The 21,835-nt window shown below is 38.3% G+C and overlaps 3 protein-coding genes and 1 long non-coding RNA gene across 5 annotated transcripts; 3 read left to right on the top strand and 1 right to left on the bottom strand.

Annotated features, from left to right (window-relative positions):
• Positions 1 to 3,145: 3,145 nt before the first annotated feature.
• LOC149044870 (uncharacterized) lies at positions 3,146 to 6,509 on the bottom strand. The gene is made up of 3 exons (XM_089207984.1): positions 6,378 to 6,509; positions 5,033 to 5,127; positions 3,146 to 4,307 (listed from the first exon to the last, which is right to left on the bottom strand). The coding sequence occupies exons 2-3, from the start codon at positions 5,097 to 5,099 to the stop codon at positions 3,835 to 3,837; spliced, it is 540 nt and encodes a 179-aa protein (XP_089064110.1). The 5' UTR covers positions 5,100 to 5,127; positions 6,378 to 6,509; the 3' UTR covers positions 3,146 to 3,834.
• Positions 6,510 to 10,844: 4,335 nt separating this feature from the next.
• Positions 10,845 to 14,180, top strand: LOC149044869 (uncharacterized). The gene is made up of 3 exons (XM_089207983.1): positions 10,845 to 10,946; positions 12,197 to 12,291; positions 13,020 to 14,180. Exons 2-3 carry the CDS (start codon positions 12,225 to 12,227, stop codon positions 13,478 to 13,480), a joined length of 528 nt encoding a protein of 175 aa, XP_089064109.1. The 5' UTR covers positions 10,845 to 10,946; positions 12,197 to 12,224; the 3' UTR covers positions 13,481 to 14,180.
• A 904-nt stretch (positions 14,181 to 15,084) lies between these two features.
• On the top strand, positions 15,085 to 17,905 carry LOC149044868 (uncharacterized). The gene is made up of 4 exons (XR_016187068.1): positions 15,085 to 15,226; positions 15,944 to 15,989; positions 17,561 to 17,608; positions 17,709 to 17,905. It is a non-coding gene; the product is annotated as an uncharacterized LOC149044868 (long non-coding RNA).
• Positions 17,906 to 18,551: 646 nt separating this feature from the next.
• LOC113677201 (DNA-binding protein P3A2) lies at positions 18,552 to 21,613 on the top strand. 2 transcript variants are annotated; one of them, XM_027193967.2, is made up of 2 exons: positions 18,552 to 18,703; positions 19,104 to 21,613. In XM_027193967.2, the coding sequence occupies exon 2, from the start codon at positions 19,180 to 19,182 to the stop codon at positions 20,623 to 20,625; it is 1,446 nt and encodes a 481-aa protein (XP_027049768.2). In that variant the 5' UTR covers positions 18,552 to 18,703; positions 19,104 to 19,179; the 3' UTR covers positions 20,626 to 21,613. The 2 variants fall into 2 exon arrangements, with proteins under 2 accessions (XP_027049768.2, XP_027049769.2); XM_027193968.2 differs by having other exon boundaries at positions 18,590 to 18,778.
• The last annotated feature ends 222 nt before the right edge of the window (positions 21,614 to 21,835 follow it).

Below are 21,835 nucleotides of genomic sequence, written 5' to 3'. Positions count from 1 at the left end.
GATCCAAGCTCCTCGCAGCCTGACGCCGCCATTTTGGTTTGTTTTCGCGGGAAAGTTGAAAGCTAACTGGAGGGCAAAAATAAATGGAGTCGATGGCCTACATCTTCAAACGACATAAGTTAAGTCATTTAACTGAAGTCTTCCAAAGAGAAAAAATCACACCAAATATAGTTTAGTGGCATAAGATGAATACGAATGGACAGAAAATAACTTGGTTGTTATTATTGAAGGCTTTTGTGGCAAATTTACCCAAGCAATGTTGTTAAAGAGGACTTCAAGTTTGAAAATAGTTTCGAATTAGTGATCCGTTTGGAATTCGTTTTAAACGCCTTTTTTGATTTCAAAGCGTAACTGCTTTTACAATCGACAGAAATGTCCTTTCTTGATAATATATGTAATTGTCCTTCCTTTTCAATCTTTTCCGTCAATTTGTTACATTTTACACGCATTTAGAGGCTCGAGGAGAAGATGAACTCTTGGAAAGAAAGAAACTTGACTCGATCGGGAAGCAGTTCCTCTTTTATTTTCCTCGTGAAAAATGCTTGTGTTACACAACATAAAGCTGACCAAACATGTATCTGCCTTAGAAACGTGGTTTTTATTTTTTTATTTCTATTATCATCTTTTTAAGGTGCACCCCTCGTGTGAAAGCATTCTGACAGATTACAATTTTCCGGAGCACTTGACAACTGGAAACTACATGTAATTAAGAGCAGAACTAATGAGTTAGATGCCTGACCAGTCCTACTCACACTTGCATTTATAGTTGTTAACTAATGAACTTATTTTCCTTAAGGACCCGTCATTATTCATCGTCCCAAGGGGGCGAGGGGGGGGGGGGAGAGATGGGGAAGGTTTCGAATTATTTCTAAGACCAATAGACTCTATTAGAAATCGTAACCTGCCAGCCTCCTTAAGGAGGGAAGACGGGAGGGGACAGTGGATGAATGGAGTACAGAGAACACCCAATTTTCTGTAATTCTGTTACAGATGATTTATCCCCCTTGGTTGAGTTCGACGAGGGTGGGGCTGAAAAACGACAGCACCAACTCTGAGGAGAGTGAATCATATCCAGGAACCTTGGACCATTTAGAACGATCAAATACGATGAACTCGCGTGGTGGCAAAAGAACTTGATTTGTTGAGGTCGTTATAACAACATTAATCTTGCCCCGTCCCCAGCCGTACAAGCCACAGCCCCAGTAAGACCAATAAGAGACATATCGTGTGTCACAGAACACGTACCCGTAGAGATGAACCAACTTCACAGTGGCCAGCTTTTGAGCAGTTTTAACATTAAAACTTCTAAACTTTCCGTTCTTTGCGCCAAAACACTCTGGCGCTGTATTCTGCTTTTGCCATCTATCTGTAAAGTAAACAGAAATTTGTTCCTCGTGTTAATAAAACATGTTTGTTATTCGAATAAAAAAACCAATCGTAGTAGTAACATTCAGGAAAGGAGAAAAACCTAATCAACCCGACGAAGCTGCGAAAGCCCTATGCTAATAAAAGGAAAAGTGAAATCTTCAACCCAGTTCTTAGTATTGTTTTCCAAATGCAAGTCAAAATTGCATAAGAAACGGTTTAATTTTTAATTAGGGAGAAAAAAAAGTAGACAGTGTAACCTTTCCTTCTTCCCAGGAAAATTCTCATTTTTTTTCTCGCAAAGCTCACTCCAATACACACATCCCTAATCGGACATGGAAGACGAAATTTCGGCCATAGGGAGCAAATACCGTAAATATTTAATTTGGCACCCTCGTTCCAATAAGCTTCCCTCCCTATTAAGCGCCCCCTCGACTCTTTTTAGTCAATAAGTGTCCCTAATCTAATAAGTACTCCTATACGGGATTTGAAACCATGACCCCTTGCGATACCGGTGCAGTGCTCTATCAACTGAGCTAACGAGCCAATTGGAGCTGGTCATTACGTAGGTTCATAATAAACCCGTGAAGTGATCAACTAATGACTTTGAATGTATAAAAATCATATATATGGTTAAGAAATGAATATGAAAGCCATATTCGTAGTTATGGAAACAGAAATAAAAGCTGTTTTTGGTCATTAGCAAAAACAGGAAAAATCCAATCCGTCAATGTCCCGTGGTTTATACAAAGTAAACTTGTCTTTCGTGTCTGCACAGTCACCCCCTGAATAAGCTATTTGCACTTCCGCTTTTCCAATTTCCAAATCCCAGGAACTGCGGGGCATTGTGTGCAATATAGTAACCATTAACCATTGCATCAGGACTCAACAAATCCACATCACGCTTGGTTTTCAAAGGGGACGGCGATCGAGACTTTTTGCCACCTTTCTTTCCACCTTTTCTCGAAGGGCTGCTACTGGCTCCTCTGCTTCGACTTCTACTCTTGCCCGATTTCCTTACCTTACCAGATTTATGACCGGCCGGCTGTGAAAATACGACACGATTTGAAAAGGAAACGCAAAAGTAAACAAACCGTAGGGAAGCCATTGAAAATGTGGTAAAACCATTCAAGCGTTGAGCAGTTGTTACAAATTTTGATCAACCCTCACCATTTGGAAGATAAAGTACGTCGATTTCCTTAGTTGAAATACCCTCTTTGCAAATAATTGTAAAAAAGCTTTCAAACAGTTAACACAGTCGTATCAATTTCCTTTCTTCTATGCATTGTGTACTAATCGACTGCTCGTTTCGATGGAATGTCAGTACGTAAGCAACCCCGCCAACTTAGTTGCCATACCAACTTCGCATAAATTAACCTCTTAAACCATGCATTAGTAGCCATAATCTCTTCACATTTCCTGCGATATTAAGAAGGAGAATTTGTTTGGCAATCAGGAGCTTCTTAAATTGGTGATCATTTTCTTTATTCTCATGACCTTATGCATGATTCAAGGTAATACTGTAGAAATTGGAAGCCAGTTACCCATACTCAGCTGAGGGTTCAACTGAATATAGGCGCGCAACAGCCTATGCACTTGCAGATTTGAAAATAATTTCGAATTTGTGATCCGTTTTAATTTCTCTTTTAAGCGCCTTTTTTTATTTCAAATTTAACTGATTTTACGATTTTGTTACATTTTACACGCATTTAGATTGAAGAGGAGAAGATGAATCCCCAACGTGAATCCCTAGGCCTGGAAAGAAAGAAACTTCACTCGATCGGAAAGCAGTTAATCTTTTATTTTACTTGTCAAAAATGCTTTTGTTACATAACATAAAGCTGACATTGCATGTATTTGCCCTTGAAACGCGGTTTTAAATTTTAAGGTACATCCCTCGTTTAAAAGCACTCAGTCAAATTACAAATTTCCGGAGCACATGATAACAGGAAACTACATTTGATCAAGAGCACAACTAGGGGGTTAAATGCATTACACTTGTATTTATAGTTTTTAACCAATAAAATTGTTTTCCTTGGAGACCAGTCGTTATTCATCGCCCTGGGAGAGGGGAGGTTTCGGATTATTTCTACGAACAATAGACCCTATTAGAAATCGTAACCTGCGTAGCCAGGCTCCTAAAGGAGGGAAGAGGGGAGGCCGGAGGGGACAGTGGATGAATGGAAAAAAGGGAATACTCAATTTTTTACAATCGTCCCTTCATACTCTGTTACCGAGGAATTATCCCCCCCCCTTCATTTCCCATTGAAACTATGTGATCCCGACAACAATCAAATCCCTTAGCCCCCCCCCCCCTCCCCTCCTCCCCTCCCCTTCTCCCCGGCGGTAAATAAGGACTGGTCCCAAAAGCAGTACAGAGATAAACTTAATATCAAAGTAAGCACTTTTCTAGTTTATGATTCCATCACTTAAAAAGCCATGAAAAGTTTTGTTACGACTATTTGCTGCTCAGTGAAACTCAGGCGAAAAAATTGCATATACATCAACGCAAGCGGTGCCTCCATTGTCTCCCTCGCCAGCCTTCATTAGATCCTCGCCATACCACACTCGTAACTCTTGGTGGTAGTCGACGTGGGAGGGGCTGAGAAACGACAGCACTAACTCTGTGGAAAGTGAGTCATATCCAGGAATCCTGGACCATTTAGCACCATCATTTACGATCAACTCGCTTGGTGGCAAAAGAACTTGATTTTCTGAGTTTGTTATGACAACATTAATCTTGTGAAGTCCCCCTTGGTACGAGCCACAGCCCCAGTAAGACCAATAAGAGACATATCGTGTGTCACAGGAAACGTATCCGTAGAGAGGAACCAACCTCACAGCAGCCAGCTTTTTATAATCACTTTTAATATAGAATCTGCCAAACTGATCGTCCTTTGCGCCAAAGCACACTGGTGAGGTATTCTGCTTTTCCCATCGATCTGTAGAGTAAACAAAAACTAAACTAATTAACAAATAGAGAAGTCTTGACTGTGCTCTGTTCTGTTGTAGACCACGCACGAATCGGCTAGAGCACGAAAGAAGTGTAGGGAAGAAGACGAGACGTAGTCAAGAGCCCAGCGATAATCGAGTGTTTCTACCCACTTCTTGAGTGCTCTGGCCGCTTCCTGAGTGCTTTACAACAGAGCAGAGCACAGTCAAGGTTTCTCTACTTGTTTTATAATAGAAAATCCGTCAAAATCCCAGTTAGAATGGTTCAAATAATCTGATTTTCTGAACAAGACTACAGCTGTCAAAGACGTCAAACCACTAAAGTTCAAAAACCATCAAATTTCACATCTGCAATAGTTTACAAACTGAAATAATTCGGCAGGTCGAAGTTAACACTTTTGCCTGAAGTTTTGTAGTCTCTAAAAAAGAATCTGAAAGTGAAATGTTCAGTCAAATCCAGCCGAATTGTGGCTCATAAAAACACGCAAGTGTTTTCACATGTCAACTAGAAAACAAACTGTTAAAGGCGAGTGTGTTATGAATCAACGACAGCTGAAATTCACCGGAACATGAAGATTGCTCGGGATGACAAAGCCGTTAAACTCGGCTGCAGTGACTGATGTGGCCTTCCAATCAACGCATCGGAAAGGATGTCAGAGCGAGCTCTTAGCTGCGATTGAATCAAGCTTATTATATAAGATGATTAATTTCGTACCTGAAACACAGCATTCAAGAACACACATAGCCACGAAGGCAAAGGCAAAAACTACGGAGGTCTTCATTGATTTCTCTGTTTGACTGTCTTGGATACTAAAAGGAAAACAAGAAGATTTGATATGAGTGGCTGTAGTAGACAAATACCAATGACGCAAGTATATTATCAACGAGAAAAGGCTAACGAAAAAAAACAAAAAGAATATGCTTAGATTTGATTCGGCTCAAAGGCTTGTCGTTGTCGTCTTTATAAGGCATTTACACTTCCTCACTTTTATTATTGTTCTATGGTGTGGTATTTCTCTAGTAAACAAGATTTTGATAAATTGGATCTTTAAAACAAACGTATTCTTCGATTTGTTTTCAAGGATTTTAACTCTGAATACAATGATTTACTTAAAAGGGCAGGAACTGTAAACCGTAAGGACAAGCGCTTACAAAACATGATTCTTACTATTTTTAAATGTCTATATTTTTCTGATTATCCAAGATATTAAAAAGATATGTTTCGCTTGCGCTCTAGTACATATTTTTTAAGAGGACATAATATACTCTGTTTGCCTAAACCATTGACCACTTCTTATGGTATCAATTCCTTTAGTTACTTGGCAGCAATATCTTGGAATTCTCTTCCTGACCATCACGGAACTATTTCTGATTTTACTTCTTTTCGACGACTGTTATCTACTGGGTACAATAATTTACTTAAAAGGGCAGGAATTGCATACCTTTCTGCATCAAGATAATCCGCTAGTTAGTTGTCTAGGTAGTTAGTTATCCTATTTGTTATAGAATTAATCTTTTTATTATAATTATTTATTAATGTAGCTTGCTCGAAGATATTAGCACCCGAGTGCTACACTGTAAATTCGAGGGTAAATAAAGTTTATTGATTGATTAATTTTTGTACTTGCGCAATCTCCTCTGAATAAGAGATTCTAGTAGTGGTAGCGTGGCGTATGATAAAGGTGGGTGTGATATCATCCACTCACCCCTCCCCAAGTTGTGCGTCCAAATGCCGTGAATGTTTTTTTGTTTCTCTAAGACTGAGCAGACGAACAAGTGAACTGAAAATCCAACGACTATCGTGCAAAAGAGTCCAGTTAGAGAATCTTAATGATAAATCAGGGTGGTATAGGCTTTGAATGAAAATCCACGAACCAAAAGGCGTGCCATGAATGTTAGCGCGATTCTAACTGTTGTGCATGTTAAGAGCAGTTATTTTCGCCCAGAAAAAAACAATCTCTTTGTCAAATTACCTTATTCCAAAGAAATCTGCTTCAGCTTTTCCTATCTTATTAGAAAAAAAGGGAGAATGCACCGCACAGAATAAAGAGCAAACTTACCTTGCACAACCGATTCGTCACGAGACTGTCTCTCGAATTCTCCAAAGTAGCTCAAACAAACCTGAGCAACTTATGGTCAAGAAAGAAACTTAACAGCCTTTTTATATGATTTGATTTGCATCAACAAGAGTTTATTAATGGTGGTTCCATCGTGAAAGACCGCTTAAGGCGAAATAAACAAAAGCTTTATCAAGTGTTTTTTCCTGACTATCGTGTATAATAGAATAATTTTCATATCACGTACTGTCATCCTCAATTGCACAGTTATTTGGTTTTTTTTGTTTTTTTTTGTTGTTTTTTTGCACAGTTACCAGAAAGTATCAGTTTCTCTGAGTATCCTATCAACATAGCTTTCCAGAATTAAACTCAAAATGTTGTTCATGTCTAAGGGGTTTTTTGCAGTAAAAATTTAAATCAGCTAACATGGCTAAGGAGCTCTCTTTTGAATGGACGATGCAAACAAGTTCTTCTTTCTTTCTTTCTGACATTACTAAACGGTCATTAGAAATGAATAGGCAAGCTTATTGAAGCAAAAATAACTAACGAGTTAACGAAGCGTCAAATGAAAATGAATCCATTTGTCTGTATCATAACCGAGTAATAAAGAGGTGTAAAAAGTAATTTAGAGGCTCTACTTGGCAGGACTAACGTACTAATACAGCTGTCTACGTCGATTAACTAATAACATTAAGAAGTCGGATAGTTTTCAAAAAGTGACAGCATTATTATTGTCGATATTTCATTTCATATACGCTTAAGTGATTTTTTGTGATAAAAACGCGCCTTTGTTCAGTGTTGCAAGAGCTGAGTTTATAAAGAGTACAATAAAGTAGACAATAATTGCGTCATGAAAAAAGAAAATCATTTGCGGGGGCTATAAACAAACAGATCGCTGCAGGAAGTACTTGAATAAAACAATGTACTTCAAACCAAATGTTTTTAGTGGTTTTAAACCCTTTTAATTATGCAGCTAAAGAAATGCAGTTTTACGCTTCTGATTTGCAGGATAAAAGCCAAGTACCAAAATGACTCCAAACTCACTATCCTCTGCATAGGAATTTTTTAGGTTTTTAAGTTAATACTATACTTGGCAACACACTTAGTGTCGAATAACTCGTAAGGATATTGCACGACTGTCAGGAATTACCACATCGAGTTGAATTACCAAAGAGCAAAACAGCTATATACTGAGAAAAAAATAACTTAATAATAGGTAAGAAAAAAGTGTCTCCGTAGGATAGATAGGTGATTAGAACTTTCTTCGTACCGACGATTTACAAGCATCGCTTTTTTCGCGTAAGCAATTGTACAGAGCATTCCCACTTTAACCACTGAAGTGAAAAATTGTAGCTTTGGCTTTACGTAACAAACGAGCCCGTGGTTTTGCGTCATAAATAGTTTAAAATCAACCCATATAAGAAACGGCTAGAATCTATGAAAGAAACCCGCATTTTCCTGAATAGCATTTTAGTGAATAACATAACAAACACGCCCATGGTTTTGCGTCAAAAATCGTTTAAAATCAACCCATATATGAAACGGCTAGAATCTATGAAAGAAACCCGCAATTTCCTGTATAACATTTTCAAGCTCAATGATTTGAGTGCGCAGATAAAACACTGAAAAAAGCAACATACTTTGCAAGTCATGCAAAAAGTATTTTGATATTGTGCTACGCTAGGCATAAGGCCTATAATAGCGAAATACGGATGGCAGACCTGAAATATTTTAGGCAAAAGATGAAAAGTTTTAAATAATCTTTACACTTGGCCTTTGATTCTGCACATCTTTGTCTACCGTTGTTGTGCCCTGTTTTAAACTCCTCTCCTTGCAACACTGACAAAGGCGCGTTTTTATCCCCAAAAAAACTTAAGCCTATATGAAACAAATATCATTGTTCTGTGACGGTTTGTTAGCTCTGGAAGCTCTGTGACCAAAAAGCTTCATTTGGTGACAAAGCTCTACAGAAATGAAACTCAAAATGATGTTCCTGTACAAGGATTTTTTTTTTCGGAAATATTTTAACTCAGGTAGCATAGCTAAGGAACTCACTTATGAGCATGTCTTTTGAATTGACGATGCTGACAAGCACTTCTTTCTTTCTGACATTACTTAGAGGTCATTCCGAAATGAATAGGCAAGCCTATTGAAGCAAAAATAGTCCAACAAAGGACTTCAACTTTCGGAGCTAACAAACTGTCACATGAAAAATGAATCACTTTGTCGGTGTCGTGAAGAAATACTTAATTATAACTCAGAGCCGGACACTATTTGGCATGATCAGCATGGCTATTAACAGTTGTCATCAGAAAATGTAACACTTTGAAAAGTAACATAGCATCTTTATTTTCAGACAATATACGACTTGGTGCAGAGAAATGATATTCATTTCAGATACGTTTAAGTGATTTTTTTTAAAAGAGCCTTTGTTCAGTGTTGTAATAAGAGAGTTTGTAAAGAATACAATAACAGTAGACAATAACTGAGTTATTTAAAAAAAAACTATTATTTGCGAGGCTATCAATAAACAGAACACTTCAGGAAGTCATTCATAAATCACTCTATTTCAGACCAAATGGTTTTAGTCGTTTTAAACCTTTTTATGCAGTTGAAATAACGTAGCTTTACGTCTCTGATTTGCAGGATAAAAAGCTAAGTGTAAAAATGATTCCAAACTTGCCATTTTTTGCCAAAAATATTTTAGGTCTGCAAATGAATGCCATCCGTAATTGGCTACTACTGACATTACGCCTAGTTTAGCATAACTTGAACACTTGTTGCATGACTTGTAAAGTCGGCTGTTTTTTTTTTCTGTCAGTCTTTTATTTGAGTGGGCAAATCAGTAAACTTGTAAATTTTATTCAGGAAATTGTGAGTTTCTTTTAAGATTTAGCTGTTTGAAAAGATTTATGGCTGAAAACCATAAGTGCGTTGCTTTCTAACGCCAAACCACAATCATATTGCTACACTTCATTGCTCAAAGTAGAAAGACTTTCAGTATTTCTTTATGGGAAAAAAGTATGCTTTCAAATTGTCAAGGCGAAGAAAGTTCTGTTTGATTATCTTTTCTGCTAAGATACTTCTGCACGCCAATATTTGAGCCTTGTGGAGACAGGGACGAGCCAATATCGACTTAAGTATCATTTACTCACTCTCGTGTTAATTTTTATAAGCTTAACCAGGTGCAACGTGAATTGATCAACTTCTTTTTACAACTTTTGTGGTTTTTTTTTTAAATGAAATTTCAGTTTTTTTATACCAAAGTTTACAGATTTACCAGTAGTATGCAAAAATCAAAAGTTGCATTTCAGTTTCTTTTCGCGAGCCTTAATTATAACCTTGAATCCCTGTGTAAAATTACCGACGTATAAACCGTTCTTTGTGCGTCGGGAAGTTCTTTTTTAAGTTAAGTTATTTTTTCCTCCTCTGGTAATTCAACTCGATGTGGTAATTCCTGACAGTCGTGCAATATCCTTACGAGTTATCCTACACTAAGTGTGTTGCCAAGTATAGTATTAACTTGAAAACCTAAAAAATTCCTATGCAGAGGATAGTGAGTTTGGAGTCATTTTGGTACTTGGCTTTTATCCTGCAAATCAGAAGCGTAAAACTGCATTTCTTTAGCTACATAATTAAAAGGGTTTAAAACCACTAAAAACATTTGGTTTGAAGTACATTGTTTTATTCAAGTACTTCCTGCAGCGATCTGTTTGTTTATAGCCCCCGCAGATGATTTTCTTTTTTCATGACGCAATTAGTGTCTACTTTATTGTACTCTTTATAAACTCAGCTCTTGCAACACTGAACAAAGGCGCGCTTTTATCACAAAAAATCACTTAAGCGTATATGAAATGAAATATCGGCAATAATAATGCTGTTACTTTTTGAAAACTATCCGACTTCTTAATGTTATTAGTTAATCGACGTAGACAGCTGTATTAGTACGTTAGTCCTGCCAAGTAGAGCCTCTAAATTACTTTTTACACCTCTTTATTACTCGGTTATGATACAGACAAATGGATTCATTTTCATTTGACGCTTCGTTAACTCGTTAGTTATTTTTGCGTCAATAAGCTTGCCTATTCATTTTTAATGACCGTTTAGTAATGTCAGAAAGAAAGAAAGAAGAACTTGTTTGCATCGTCCATTCAAAAGAGAGCTCCTTAGCCATGTTAGCTGATTTAAATTTTTACTGCAAAAAACCCCTTAGACATGAACAACATTTTGAGTTTAATTCTGGAAAGCTATGTTGATAGGATACTCAGGGAAACTGATACTTTCTGGTAACTGTGCAAAAAAAAAAAACTGTGCAATGGAGGATGACAGTACGTGATATGAAAATCATTCTATTATACACGATAGTCAGGAAAAAACACTTGATAAAGCTTTTGTTTATTTCGCCTTAAGCGGTCTTTCACGATGGAGCCACCATTAATAAACTCTTGTTGATGCAAATCAAATCATATAAAAAGGCTGTTAAGTTTCTTTCTTGACCATAAGTTGCTCAGGTTTGTTTGAGCTACTTCGGAGAATTCGAGAGACAGTCTCGTGACGAATCGGTTGTGCAAGGTAAGTTTGCTCTTTATTCTGTGCGGTGCATTCTCCCTTTTTTTCTAATAAGATAGGAAGAGCTGAGGCAGATTTCTTTGGAATAAGGTAATTTGACGAAGAAATTGCTTTTTTCTGGGCGAAAATAACTGCTCTTAACATCCAAACAGTTAGAATCGAGCTAACATTCATGGCACGCCTTTTGGTTCGTGGATTTTCATTCAAAGCCTATACCACCCTGATTTATCATTAAGATTCTCTAACTGGACTCTTTTGCACGATAGTCGTTGGATTTTCAGTTCACTTGTTCGTCTGCTCAGTCTTAGAGAAACAAAAAAACATTCACGGCATTTGGACGCACAACTTGGGGAGGGGTGAGTGGATGATATCACACCCACCTTTATCATACGCCACGCTACCACTACTAGAATCTCTTATTTAGAGGAGATTGCGCAAGTACAAAAATTAATCAATCAATAAACTTTATTTACCCTCGAATTTACAGTGTAGCACTCGGGTGCTAATATCTTCGAGCAAGCTACATTAATAAATAATTATAATAAAAAGATTAATTCTATAACAAATAGGATAACTAACTACCTAGACAACTAACTAGCGGATTATCTTGATGTAGAAAGGTATGCAATTCCTGCCCTTTTAAGTAAATTATTGTACCCAGTAGATAACAGTCGTCGAAAAGAAGTAAAATCAGAAATAGTTCCGTGATGGTCAGGAAGAGAATTCCAAGATATTGCTGCCAAGTAACTAAAGGAATTGATACCATAAGAAGTGGTCAATGGTTTAGGCAAACAGAGTATATTATGTCCTCTTAAAAAATATGTGCTAGAGCGCAAGCGAAACATATCTTTTAAATATCTTGGATAATCAGAAAAATATAGACATTTAAAAATAGTAAGAATCATGTTTTGTAAACGCTTGTCCTTACGGTTTACAGTTCCTGCCCTTTTAAGTAAATCATTGTATTCAGAGTTAAAATCCTTGAAAATAAATCGAAGAATACGTTTGTTTTAAAGATCCAATTTATGAAAATCTTGTTTACTAGAGAAATACCACACCATAGAACAATAATAAAAGTGAGGAAGTGTAAATGCCTTATAAAGACGACAACGACAAGCCTTTGAGCCGAATCAAATCTAAGCATATTCTTTTTGGTTTTTTTTCGTTAACCTTTTCTCGTTGATAATATACTTGCGTCATTGGTATTTGTCTACTACAGCCACTCATATCAAATCTTCTTGTTTTCCTTTTAGTATACAAGAAAGTCAAACAGAGAAATCAATGAAGATCTCCGTAGTTTTTGCCTTTGCCTTCGTGGCTATGTGTGTTCTTGAATGCTGTGTTTCAGGTACGAAATTAATCATCTTCATATATAATAAGCTTGATTCAATCGCAGCTAAGAGCTCGCTCTGACATCCTTTCCGATGCGTTGATTGGAAGGCCACATCAGTTACTGCAGCCGAGTTTAACGGCTTTGTCATCCCGAGCAATCTTCATGTTCCGGTGAATTTCAGCTGTCGTTGATTCATAACACACTCGCCTTTAACAGTTTGTTTTCTAGTTGACATGTGAAAACACTTGCGTGTTTTTATGAGCCACAATTCGGCTGGATTTGACTGAACATTTCACTTTCAGATTCTTTTTTAGAGACTACAAAACTTCAGGCAAAAGTGTTAACTTCGACCTGCCGAATTATTTCAGTTTGTAAACTATTGCAGATGTGACATTTGATGGTTTTTGAACTTTAGTGGTTTGACGTCTTTGACAGCTGTAGTCTTGTTCAGCAAATCAGATTATTTGAACCATTCTAACTGGGATTTTGACGGATTTTCTATTATAAAACAAGTAGAGAAACCTTGACTGTGCTCTGCTCTGTTGTAAAGCACTCAGGAAGCGGCCAGAGCACTCAAGAAGTGGGTAGAAACACTCGATTATCGCTGGGCTCTTGACTACGTCTCGTCTTCTTCCCTACACTTCTTTCGTGCTCTAGCCGATTCGTGCGTGGTCTACAACAGAACAGAGCACAGTCAAGACTTCTCTATTTGTTAATTAGTTTAGTTTTTGTTTACTCTACAGATCGATGGGAAAAGCAGAATACCTCACCAGTGTGCTTTGGCGCAAAGGACGATCAGTTTGGCAGATTCTATATTAAAAGTGATCATAAAAACCTGGCTGCTGTGATGTTGGTTCCTCTCTACGGATACGTTTCCTGTGACACACGACATGTCTCTTATTGGTCTTACTGGGGCTGTGGCTCGTACCACGGGGGACTTCACAAGATTAATGTTGTCATAACAAACTCAGAAAATCAAGTTCTTTTGCCACCAAGCGAGTTGATCGTAAATGATGGTGTTAAATTGTCCAGGATTCCTGGATATGACTCACTTTCCACAGAGTTAGTGCTATCGTTTTTCAGCCCCACCCACGTCGACTACAACCAAGAGTTACGAGTGTGGTATGGCGAGGATCTAATGAAGGCTGGCGAGGGAGACAATGGAGGCACCGCTTGCGTTGATGTATATGCAATTTTCGCCTGAGTTTCACTGAGCAGCAAATAGTCGTAACAAAACTTTTCATGGCTTTTTAAGTGATGGAATCATAAACTAGAAAGGTGCTTACTTTGATATTAAGTTTATCTCTGTACTGCTTTTGGGACCAGTCCTTATTTACCGCCGGGGAGAAGGGGAGGGGAGGAGGGGAGGGGGGGCTAAGGGATTTGATTGTTGTCGGGATCACATAGTTTCAATGGGAAATGAAGGGGGGGGGGGATAATTCCTCGGTAACAGAGTATAAAGGGATGATTATAAAAAATTGGGTGTTCCCTTTTTTCCATTCATCCACTGTCCCCTCCGGCCTCCCCTCTTCCCTCCTTTAGGAGCCTGGCTACGCAGGTTACGATTTCTAATTGGGTCTATTGTTGGTAGAAATAATCTGAAACCTCCCCTCCCCTCCCCCAGGGCGATGAATAATGACTGGTCTCCAAGGAAAACAATTTCATTGGTTAAAAACTATAAATACAAGTGTAATGCATTTAACCCCCTAGTTGTGCTCTTGATCAAATGTAGTTTCCTGTGAGTCATGTGCTCCGGAAAATTGTAATTTGTCAGATTGCTTTTAAATGAGGGGTGTACCTTAAAAGTTAAAACCGCGTTTCAAGTTCAATTACATGCAATATCAGCTTTATGTTATGTAACAAAAGCATTTTTCACAAGCAAAATAAAAGAGTAACTGCTTTCCGATCGAGTGAAGTTTCTTTCTTTCCAGGCCTAGGGATTCACGTTGGGGATTCATCTTCTCCTCTTCAATCTAAATGCGTGTAAAATGTAACAAAATCGTAAAATCAGTTAAATTTGAAATAAAAAAAAGGCGCTTAAAAAAGAAGTTAAGACGGATCACAAATTCGAAATTATTTTCAAATCTGCAAGCGCATAGGCTGTTATGCGCCTATATTCAGTTGAACCCTCAGCTGAGTATGGGTAACTGGCTTCCAATTTCTACAGTGTTACCCTTGAATCATGCATAAGGTCATGAGAATAAAGAAAATGATCACCAATTCAAGAAGCTCCTGATTGTCAAAAAAATTCTCCTTCTTAATATCGCAGGAAATGTGAAGAGATTATGACTACTAATGCATGGTTTAAGAGGTTAATTTATGCGAAGTTGGTATGGCAACTAAGTTAGTTGGCGGGGGTTGCTTACGTACTGACATTCCATCGAAACGAGCAGTCGATTAGTACACAATGCATAGAAGAAAGGAAATTGATACGACTGTGTTAACTGTTTGAAAGTTTTTTTACAATTAGTTGCAAAGAGGGTATTTCAACTAAGGAAATCGACGTACTTTACCTTCCAAATGGTGAGGGTTGATCAAAATTTGTAACAACTGCTCAACGCTTGAATGGTTTTACCACATTTTCAATGGCTTCCCTACGGTTTGTTTACTTTTGCGTTTTCTTTACAAATCGTGTCGTATTTCCACAGCCGGCCGGTCATAAATCTGGTAAGGTAAGGAAATCGGGCAAGAGTAGAAGTCGAAGCAGAGGAGCCAGTAGCAGCCCTTCGAGAAAAGGTGGAAAGAAAGGTGGCAAAAAGTCTCGATCGCCGTCCCCTTTGAAAACCAAGCGTGATGTGGATCTGTTGAGTCCTGATGCAATGGTTAATGGTTACTATATTGCACACAATGCTCCACAGTTCCTGGGATTTAGAGGATTTGGCTGGGAAGCCGGAGGAAAAAAGGGTAAAAAGAAGAAAGGAAAAGGAAAAAAGAAGAAATAAAGTCTTGGTAGGTTCTGGAAGTAATCTCTTTGACGCCGGTGATTACCCATACATAATACTTTCACAAACGTCTCCCCAATAAGAGGGCTCTGCGAACTGTCAGCAGGAAGCAAAAAGAGGAAGCTGCGTTTGGCATGTGTTTGATGTTGCTTGCTTGAGTAAATTGGGCCTTGGAGTTATATTCCAGCAGTAAGATTTGCAATATTTTAAGGATCTAACTTGTCATAATTTCCTTAAGACATTAGAAAGGTGTGAGAAGCTGTAATGTACATATACTTATCATTGCGAATTTGCACGAGATGAAGGATTGTGCATGCTGGAGTGTTTTCATGTGAAATAGACCTGTTATCGATTTTTATGGCAATAGGTTAACCCACCTAATTTTCCTATTAAACCTTGTAGCCAGGCCACCTTTGTCAGAGAAGATCCTCCCTTATTTATCACGTAAACCCCCTCAATCAGAGGTGGGATTAGAAGAAAATGATTACTGTACAATCTCAGTAAGGGGGGGGGGGTTAGGCACTGGGAGGGGGCAGGGAAGAAGGGGAAACTTAAATTGGGTAGAGCACCTGGGAGGGTAGTGAAAGGAGATCCTGTTTCATGCTCAAATTTTAAAAACCACACCACCACAGTGCCACATTTCACAAGCCACAAATTCAAAAGGGAAAACTTTCCTTGCCTTTCTGTAAAAGTCATTGGTCACTTTTTAATTAATCTGTTTCAAGAACAGTCAAGAAAAAAATGTAAAAGTGCACAAGACAACTCAGGAAGGTAATATTGGTAGCTTTTAGGTTATGGTTCCATTAGGGAAGTCTGAGAAAATGCCACTGTAAGGAAGAAGTATAGCAGTTTTATTAAATTTATTTCTTTATGTGAATTTTAAAATCTGTTTATTACCAGATACCCAGATTATCTTTCAAAACTGTCATGTGCACTTTTGTCCTTTTTTTCTGACAATCTTTTGCAGAGGTCATGCATTTGAATCCCATTCAGACCTTGTTTTTGCTACTGCTTATGTAGTGTTCATTACTGCAAAGATTGCTTTCAATTTTTTTTTCCTTCAGAGTTTTCAACCAGACTAATCTCACTTGTTTGAATATGTTTTTGGATCAAATGTGGTAATAAGTACTTTGTATATCTGGGGAAGGTGAATGTTTTGCATTTGGTTCCTGACTTGTAGCTGAAATGTGTAAGCTCTTGCTGTGTATGTGGTGTTTATTTATATGATACAATTCAAATCAATTAACTCCAAATACCTGCTTGTTAATTCTTCCCTATAGCTGCTACATATATTTCTTTACGAATAAGTTATGAGCATTAAGTGGTAGATAACATCTACTTGATAAGTTAGAGTATTCTCATTACCTGTTTGCTGGATGATGTATGAATATTACAGGGAGAGGTTACAGGTTAATCACTTCTGGGAGTTAAAGGGTTGAAGTCTCAAGCTGAAATGATTTTTGTATTTTGTGCCAAGTTTATCTCTATTTCTGTTTTCATCCTTTGTGTATGTTACCATCCTTATCTAAAACTGATCTCAGTAAGAATGCCTTTGATCTGTGTTGCTTGTCAGTGTGGCTTGGTGGCAGACTTTTGCAGATTTCTTTTCAATCAGAAACAAAACAATAGAAACTAACCCAGAGAATTGTCAGCAGTAAATTTTGATATCATTTTGTATAATGTTTGATCTCATGGAACATATTTTGAATACAGTAAATTAATTGGGAAGATTATTGTAATTTCATTATTTATATGAGAAGTATAATAAATTACTTTGTAACAACACCAACAATTTTTGGTATTGTTAATGCTATTTGCAGTAATTGACAGAAGTTAATTGAAATTGTCATCTTAAACTTCATACAGGAGCAAGGCTAGAAATTTTTGAAAAGGCACTGGGTTCAAAGTTACAAATTCCCATGCAACCTTACATGATGTGGTTTTATGGCTGCTCTTTCATGTGTATGATCAAGCTATTAATCATGCTGAGAGTAGGATCAGCAAATTGAGTGTTTACCATGTAAATTTTCAAGATTTGCACATTTTCATAAAGCTGTGTTTTTAGATTTGTGTGCTCTTGACACCAATAAAAGTATCTCGCAAGAGGATAGGATCATGGGAACTTCAGAATACCTCCCAGCTACACCCCTGTTAGGATACAATTTGCCCTGGGGAGGGATGGGAATGTCCCAAGAATTACTGATGAGCAATTGTGGCTGGAGTTGTCCACTTAGTGGATTTGGTTTGTGATTGTCTGCGGGTTGTTGTTAGAGGGGCTTGCAGTGAGACCCTCTATTATAGTTCAACCTTAACATCTGATTGTTTTATATTCTCCCCTCTAGCTGCTACATATTTCCTTGTTTCAAGAATTTGGTTTTATATCAATCAAGGTATATAGCACCTTCAACATGACAAGTTTGAGTTTTCTCACCAAATGTTTGGTGAATAATGTATGGGAGAACTTACATGTTAATCATTTCTGGTTGTTAGAGGATTAAGGAGTATTACCTATGACACCTACCTATGGAGACAGAACAAAAAACCAAAGTCCTAGAGAGCCAAAGATTTCAAATGCACCTAAAAGAGGCTGGGAACTTAATCTTGAGGACCTTGGTGTGTAGAGCTTTATCAATGGAGTCACTTTACTTTGCATGCAAAACTTGGCACTGATAGAGAGTGGTTTTCCTGTTCCATGGCCTTGGTCAAATGTCACATGATTTGAAGATTCTTATCCTGTCCTTAATTCAGCCCCTTTATGTGACTTAAGAGCCACCATTGACTAGTGTTAAAAAAAAAATGAAGAAAGATAGCATGCAAAATTAAAAAAGGTTATTTAATTTGAGATCACTCACCGATTCACTTCTTTGTGATTAGAGTATTTGAAGTTCACTTGATTTTATTTTTCTAATTGGGTAGTAACAGTGATTGTCAGAACATGCGTATGAAAACACAACTTGGTCGATAGTGGGTAGTTTCCAAAAAGGAAAGAAAATGCAAAGACAAAAACCCAATTAATTTTTTGTTTAATACCTTGTAAATGAGGTGACTATGCTTGGTTATGGAAAAAAATATCAATATAACCCTCTCAATTCAAACAACACCATAACCTTCTAATTTATTGATCATATGGTATATATTTAGAAAAAAGATGAAAGGAACTAAGCTAAAAGCAGGTGAGATAAGCAGGTGCTACCGCACCTTGCCTAAATCCGAGATAAAAAATAGCAGCGAATGAGAAGAGTTCTTATTGAAATCACGATTCATTTCAGCCAATTAAAATGCGCGTTAGATTCACCAAGCCCTGTAATTTTCCATGAAAGAGGTACACCCCGCAGTTTGGTTAGCACATGCGTGGCAGCCCCACGCCAGTTAGTTCTATTGAGCAGCCGCCATCGCGTTCTCTTTTCCGCGCAAGTCGAACGGACAGCTTCTTTGCGCAGATTCAGAAACTTTGCTGAGTTATTTTGATCCTGCCGTCAAACCAGGTATCTTTACTGTGTTTAACCTAAGGCACTCGTCTTATTTCAGCAGTTATGGAGCTTAGTTTGTCGATTGAAAGTGTAAGTATGACCGCGGGGCTTTTGTAGCGAAAGGAGAAGTTTACCAGACGAAAAGATTGTAATTTTCGAACAAAAAGGGGCTTGCTCTCTCGCGATCAACCACGGAAATAGAAGCGATTTATGGCGATAGAGTGGACTACAGCCGCGACATTTTGTTAATTTTTCTTGGGATTTTTCTGATGAGAAACTTGAGTTGTAGCGAAGGTTTCGACATGAATTTTGTATTAATTCGTCGCGTGAAGATTCAGTGAACAGTCATCAAAAAACTGGTGTAATTGTGTTCGGTCTCAAAGGTGACTGTATGTTTTGAATTATTTTCCCATAGCAAACTGGCTCAAGTCGGTCTTCATCAAGTGGGGTTATCCCAAGCTCTGACGCAAGGCAATTTACAGACCTTGCAGATGTCTCATTCCATGTCTCAGTCGATGAGTCAAATGTCGGATGATGAGCCATCTTCGCCGGAGTCGACAACCTTCGACGGCTCGGACCTGCTGAATTCCACGGTCGGCGATGAAGTCACAGCACAGCTTGCGGCAGCAGGGCCAGTTGGAGTGGCTGCCGCAGCGGCTATTGCGACTGGAAAGAAGCGGAAAAGGCCACATTCGTTTGAAACGAACCCTTCGATCCGAAAACGCCAACAAACTCGTCTACTGCGGAAATTGAGAGCGACGATTGACGAGTACACAACTCGAGTAGGACAGCAAGCTGTTGTGTTGTGCGTGTGCCCTGGAAAGCCAAATCCGCTTTTTAAGGTGTTTGGTGCCGTTCCTTTAGAAAATGTGGTTCGAAACCTTAAACAGCTTGTTCTTCAAGATCTAGAGCATGCTTTAGCAGAGCATGCCCCTCCACCTCCCCCAGAAAATCCAGATATCTACACACTACCCCCTCTTGTCATCGATGGCATTCCAACTCCTGTTGACAAAATGACCCAAGCCCAGCTCAGAGCATTTATTCCCATGATGTTGCGCTATTCCACTGGTCGTGGGAAGCCAGGCTGGGGGAAGGATTCAACACGCCCAGCTTGGTGGCCATCAGATTTGCCGTGGCAGAATGTTCGCAGTGATTGTCGCAGTGAAGATGAAAAAGCTAGAATCTCCTGGACAAATGCTCTGCGACAGATTGTGAAGAACTGCTACAAGTTCCATGGAAGGGAAGATCTGTTACCAGCTTTCTCTGAGGGAGATGCCACACAGCACCAGTATGTACAGCAACAGCATCAGATGGTACATACCATTTCAAATGCTGATGGAACAGTGTCGCTGATACAAGTAGATGCATCAGGTGCTGTCAGCACTCTATCAGATGCAACCACTTCGCAAACAGAAGCAACCCAGGCTGTGGCAACATTGGCTGAAGTTGCTGCAGCAACTCAAGTAGAAGTAACTCTTCCTCATCCAGGTCAGGGTGACGGAGTGGGAATTGACCAAAGTGATTTGTCACACACAGAGGCTATTGCACAAGCAGCTGTTGCCACTCTAGCAGAAGCCACCCTTGCTGATGGAGGGCAGATTGTTTTGCCAGAACATGCTGCTGCTGCAGCTGCAGCATTGGCAAATGTTCAGGATAACTTGAATACTTCTAACATGGTCACCATCCCAGTTCAGGCAGCAGCATCTCTCATGCAGATTCAAACTCATCATTTACCTGCTAGTACTCATTCTCAGTACATCTCTGCATCAGTTCCCCAAGTAGCAATGGCACCTCATTCAATAATTCAGACAGTGACGACCTCCACAATGGGACATGAAGTCCACACCCAGATAGTTGACACATGTGAAGGTGTCCCTGTTGCCACTCAAGCAGTAGAAGTAGTAACTCTAGAAAATTCACAAGATCCAATGAACTGACAGTACCATGCAGATAGAACAATGACAATGATCTAAGGCCACAGGAAAAATTAATAGTGTACAGAAAGAGTAGGGCAAAAAAGAACACAGAGAGATGTGATTCCATTATCTTATTGTTTAGAACAAGAAAAGCAATGGTAGTGCAGTTGATTTTAAAGAAAAAGATTGATTTTCTCTTAGTTTTATTTAAGCACTTTTGGTTTTAAACCACTGGCATCTCAATTTTGTTGTTTTTTAGTACAGGGGTGTATGAACCCTTGTCAAAATTGCAGACTGCAGACCTCTTTTACCAGAGAAAAGAACCACTCTGTCTCAGCTGAAATATTCTTTGAATAAGTGTTGATTTTTAAAAATAATCTCTCTGTCACAAACCTGGTTGGTCTGTTTTTATTCTCAGTTAATCTTGAGCTAGATAAAAAGAATACCAACTGGACATTTCTTCATTTCACCCTGTAAGTATTTTGAACTGAGACATTGAAACAAACAGCTAAACAACTTCAGAACAGGTCAGCAAACAGCTTCCACATGGGCTGCCCATCATATCACCATTATTTGATGTCAGTTCATTACAGTTCAGGAAGAAATAAACTCTTGTTGGGATTCAAAGCTTTTACTCTTGGAAAAGTTGATTACTTTAGTAATTTAAAAAAAATCATTGACACAACCTCTTCAAGCAAACAGGGAAAAAAAAACAGGGACACTGTTTTTAGGATACTGTTAAATTTGATACTTAATTCTCATATGAGAAACTAAATGGTCTACCAGGAATTATAAAAAAATGAACAGGTAAATTTTGATTGTGGGATCTAGGGTGTGGAAGGGTTTAACTGGAAGGGAAATTGATCTAATGTAGATTTTAAAAAAAAGAACTTGCATATTACCTGGTGTCTTGTAAGCTCTCAAATGTTCTTTGTGGGGGTATTTACTGTGAATATTTCTGGGCAGTGACTTGTGTATGATTAAAATTAAAAATTATTGATATCATCATTTGTGACTAATTTGTGTTGTGGTTAATGATCATCTGTCCTAAGGGAATTATGAGGATGAAAAATGTTTTAGTGTTCTGATCATCTACATCCTAAACTCAATAGAAAAGAACTTGACTTGATTTACTAATAAAATTTAAAAAAAAAACTAACTGCATTTGAGAGAGAAACATGGATTAAATTTTATCTGGCAGACAATGCTTAGTTTTCTTTCAGTGCTAGTG

Source organism: Pocillopora damicornis, chromosome 5 (assembly GCF_964200805.1).
Source record: "Pocillopora damicornis chromosome 5, jaPocDami1.2, whole genome shotgun sequence".
NCBI classification, from domain to species: domain Eukaryota; kingdom Metazoa; phylum Cnidaria; class Anthozoa; order Scleractinia; family Pocilloporidae; genus Pocillopora; species Pocillopora damicornis.
Note: the sequence above shows the minus strand (reverse complement) of the source record. Positions and strands in the feature narration are given on the sequence as shown.

What these genes read in the sequence shown, in the direction of transcription:
- LOC149044870 (XM_089207984.1), bottom strand. Translation starts at nt 5,099, where the DNA reads ATGAAGACCTCCGTAGTTTTTGCCTTTGCCTTCGTGGCTATGTGTGTT. An exon ending in TCTTGAATGCTGTGTTTCAG is followed by an intron (nt 4,308 to 5,032) that starts GTACGAAATTAA and finishes TTTACTCTACAG; the next exon opens with ATCGATGGGAAAAGCAGAAT.
- LOC149044869 (XM_089207983.1), top strand. Translation starts at nt 12,225, where the DNA reads ATGAAGATCTCCGTAGTTTTTGCCTTTGCCTTCGTGGCTATGTGTGTT. An exon ending in TCTTGAATGCTGTGTTTCAG is followed by an intron (nt 12,292 to 13,019) that starts GTACGAAATTAA and finishes TTTACTCTACAG; the next exon opens with ATCGATGGGAAAAGCAGAAT.
- LOC113677201 (XM_027193967.2), top strand. Translation starts at nt 19,180, where the DNA reads ATGTCTCATTCCATGTCTCAGTCGATGAGTCAAATGTCGGATGATGAG.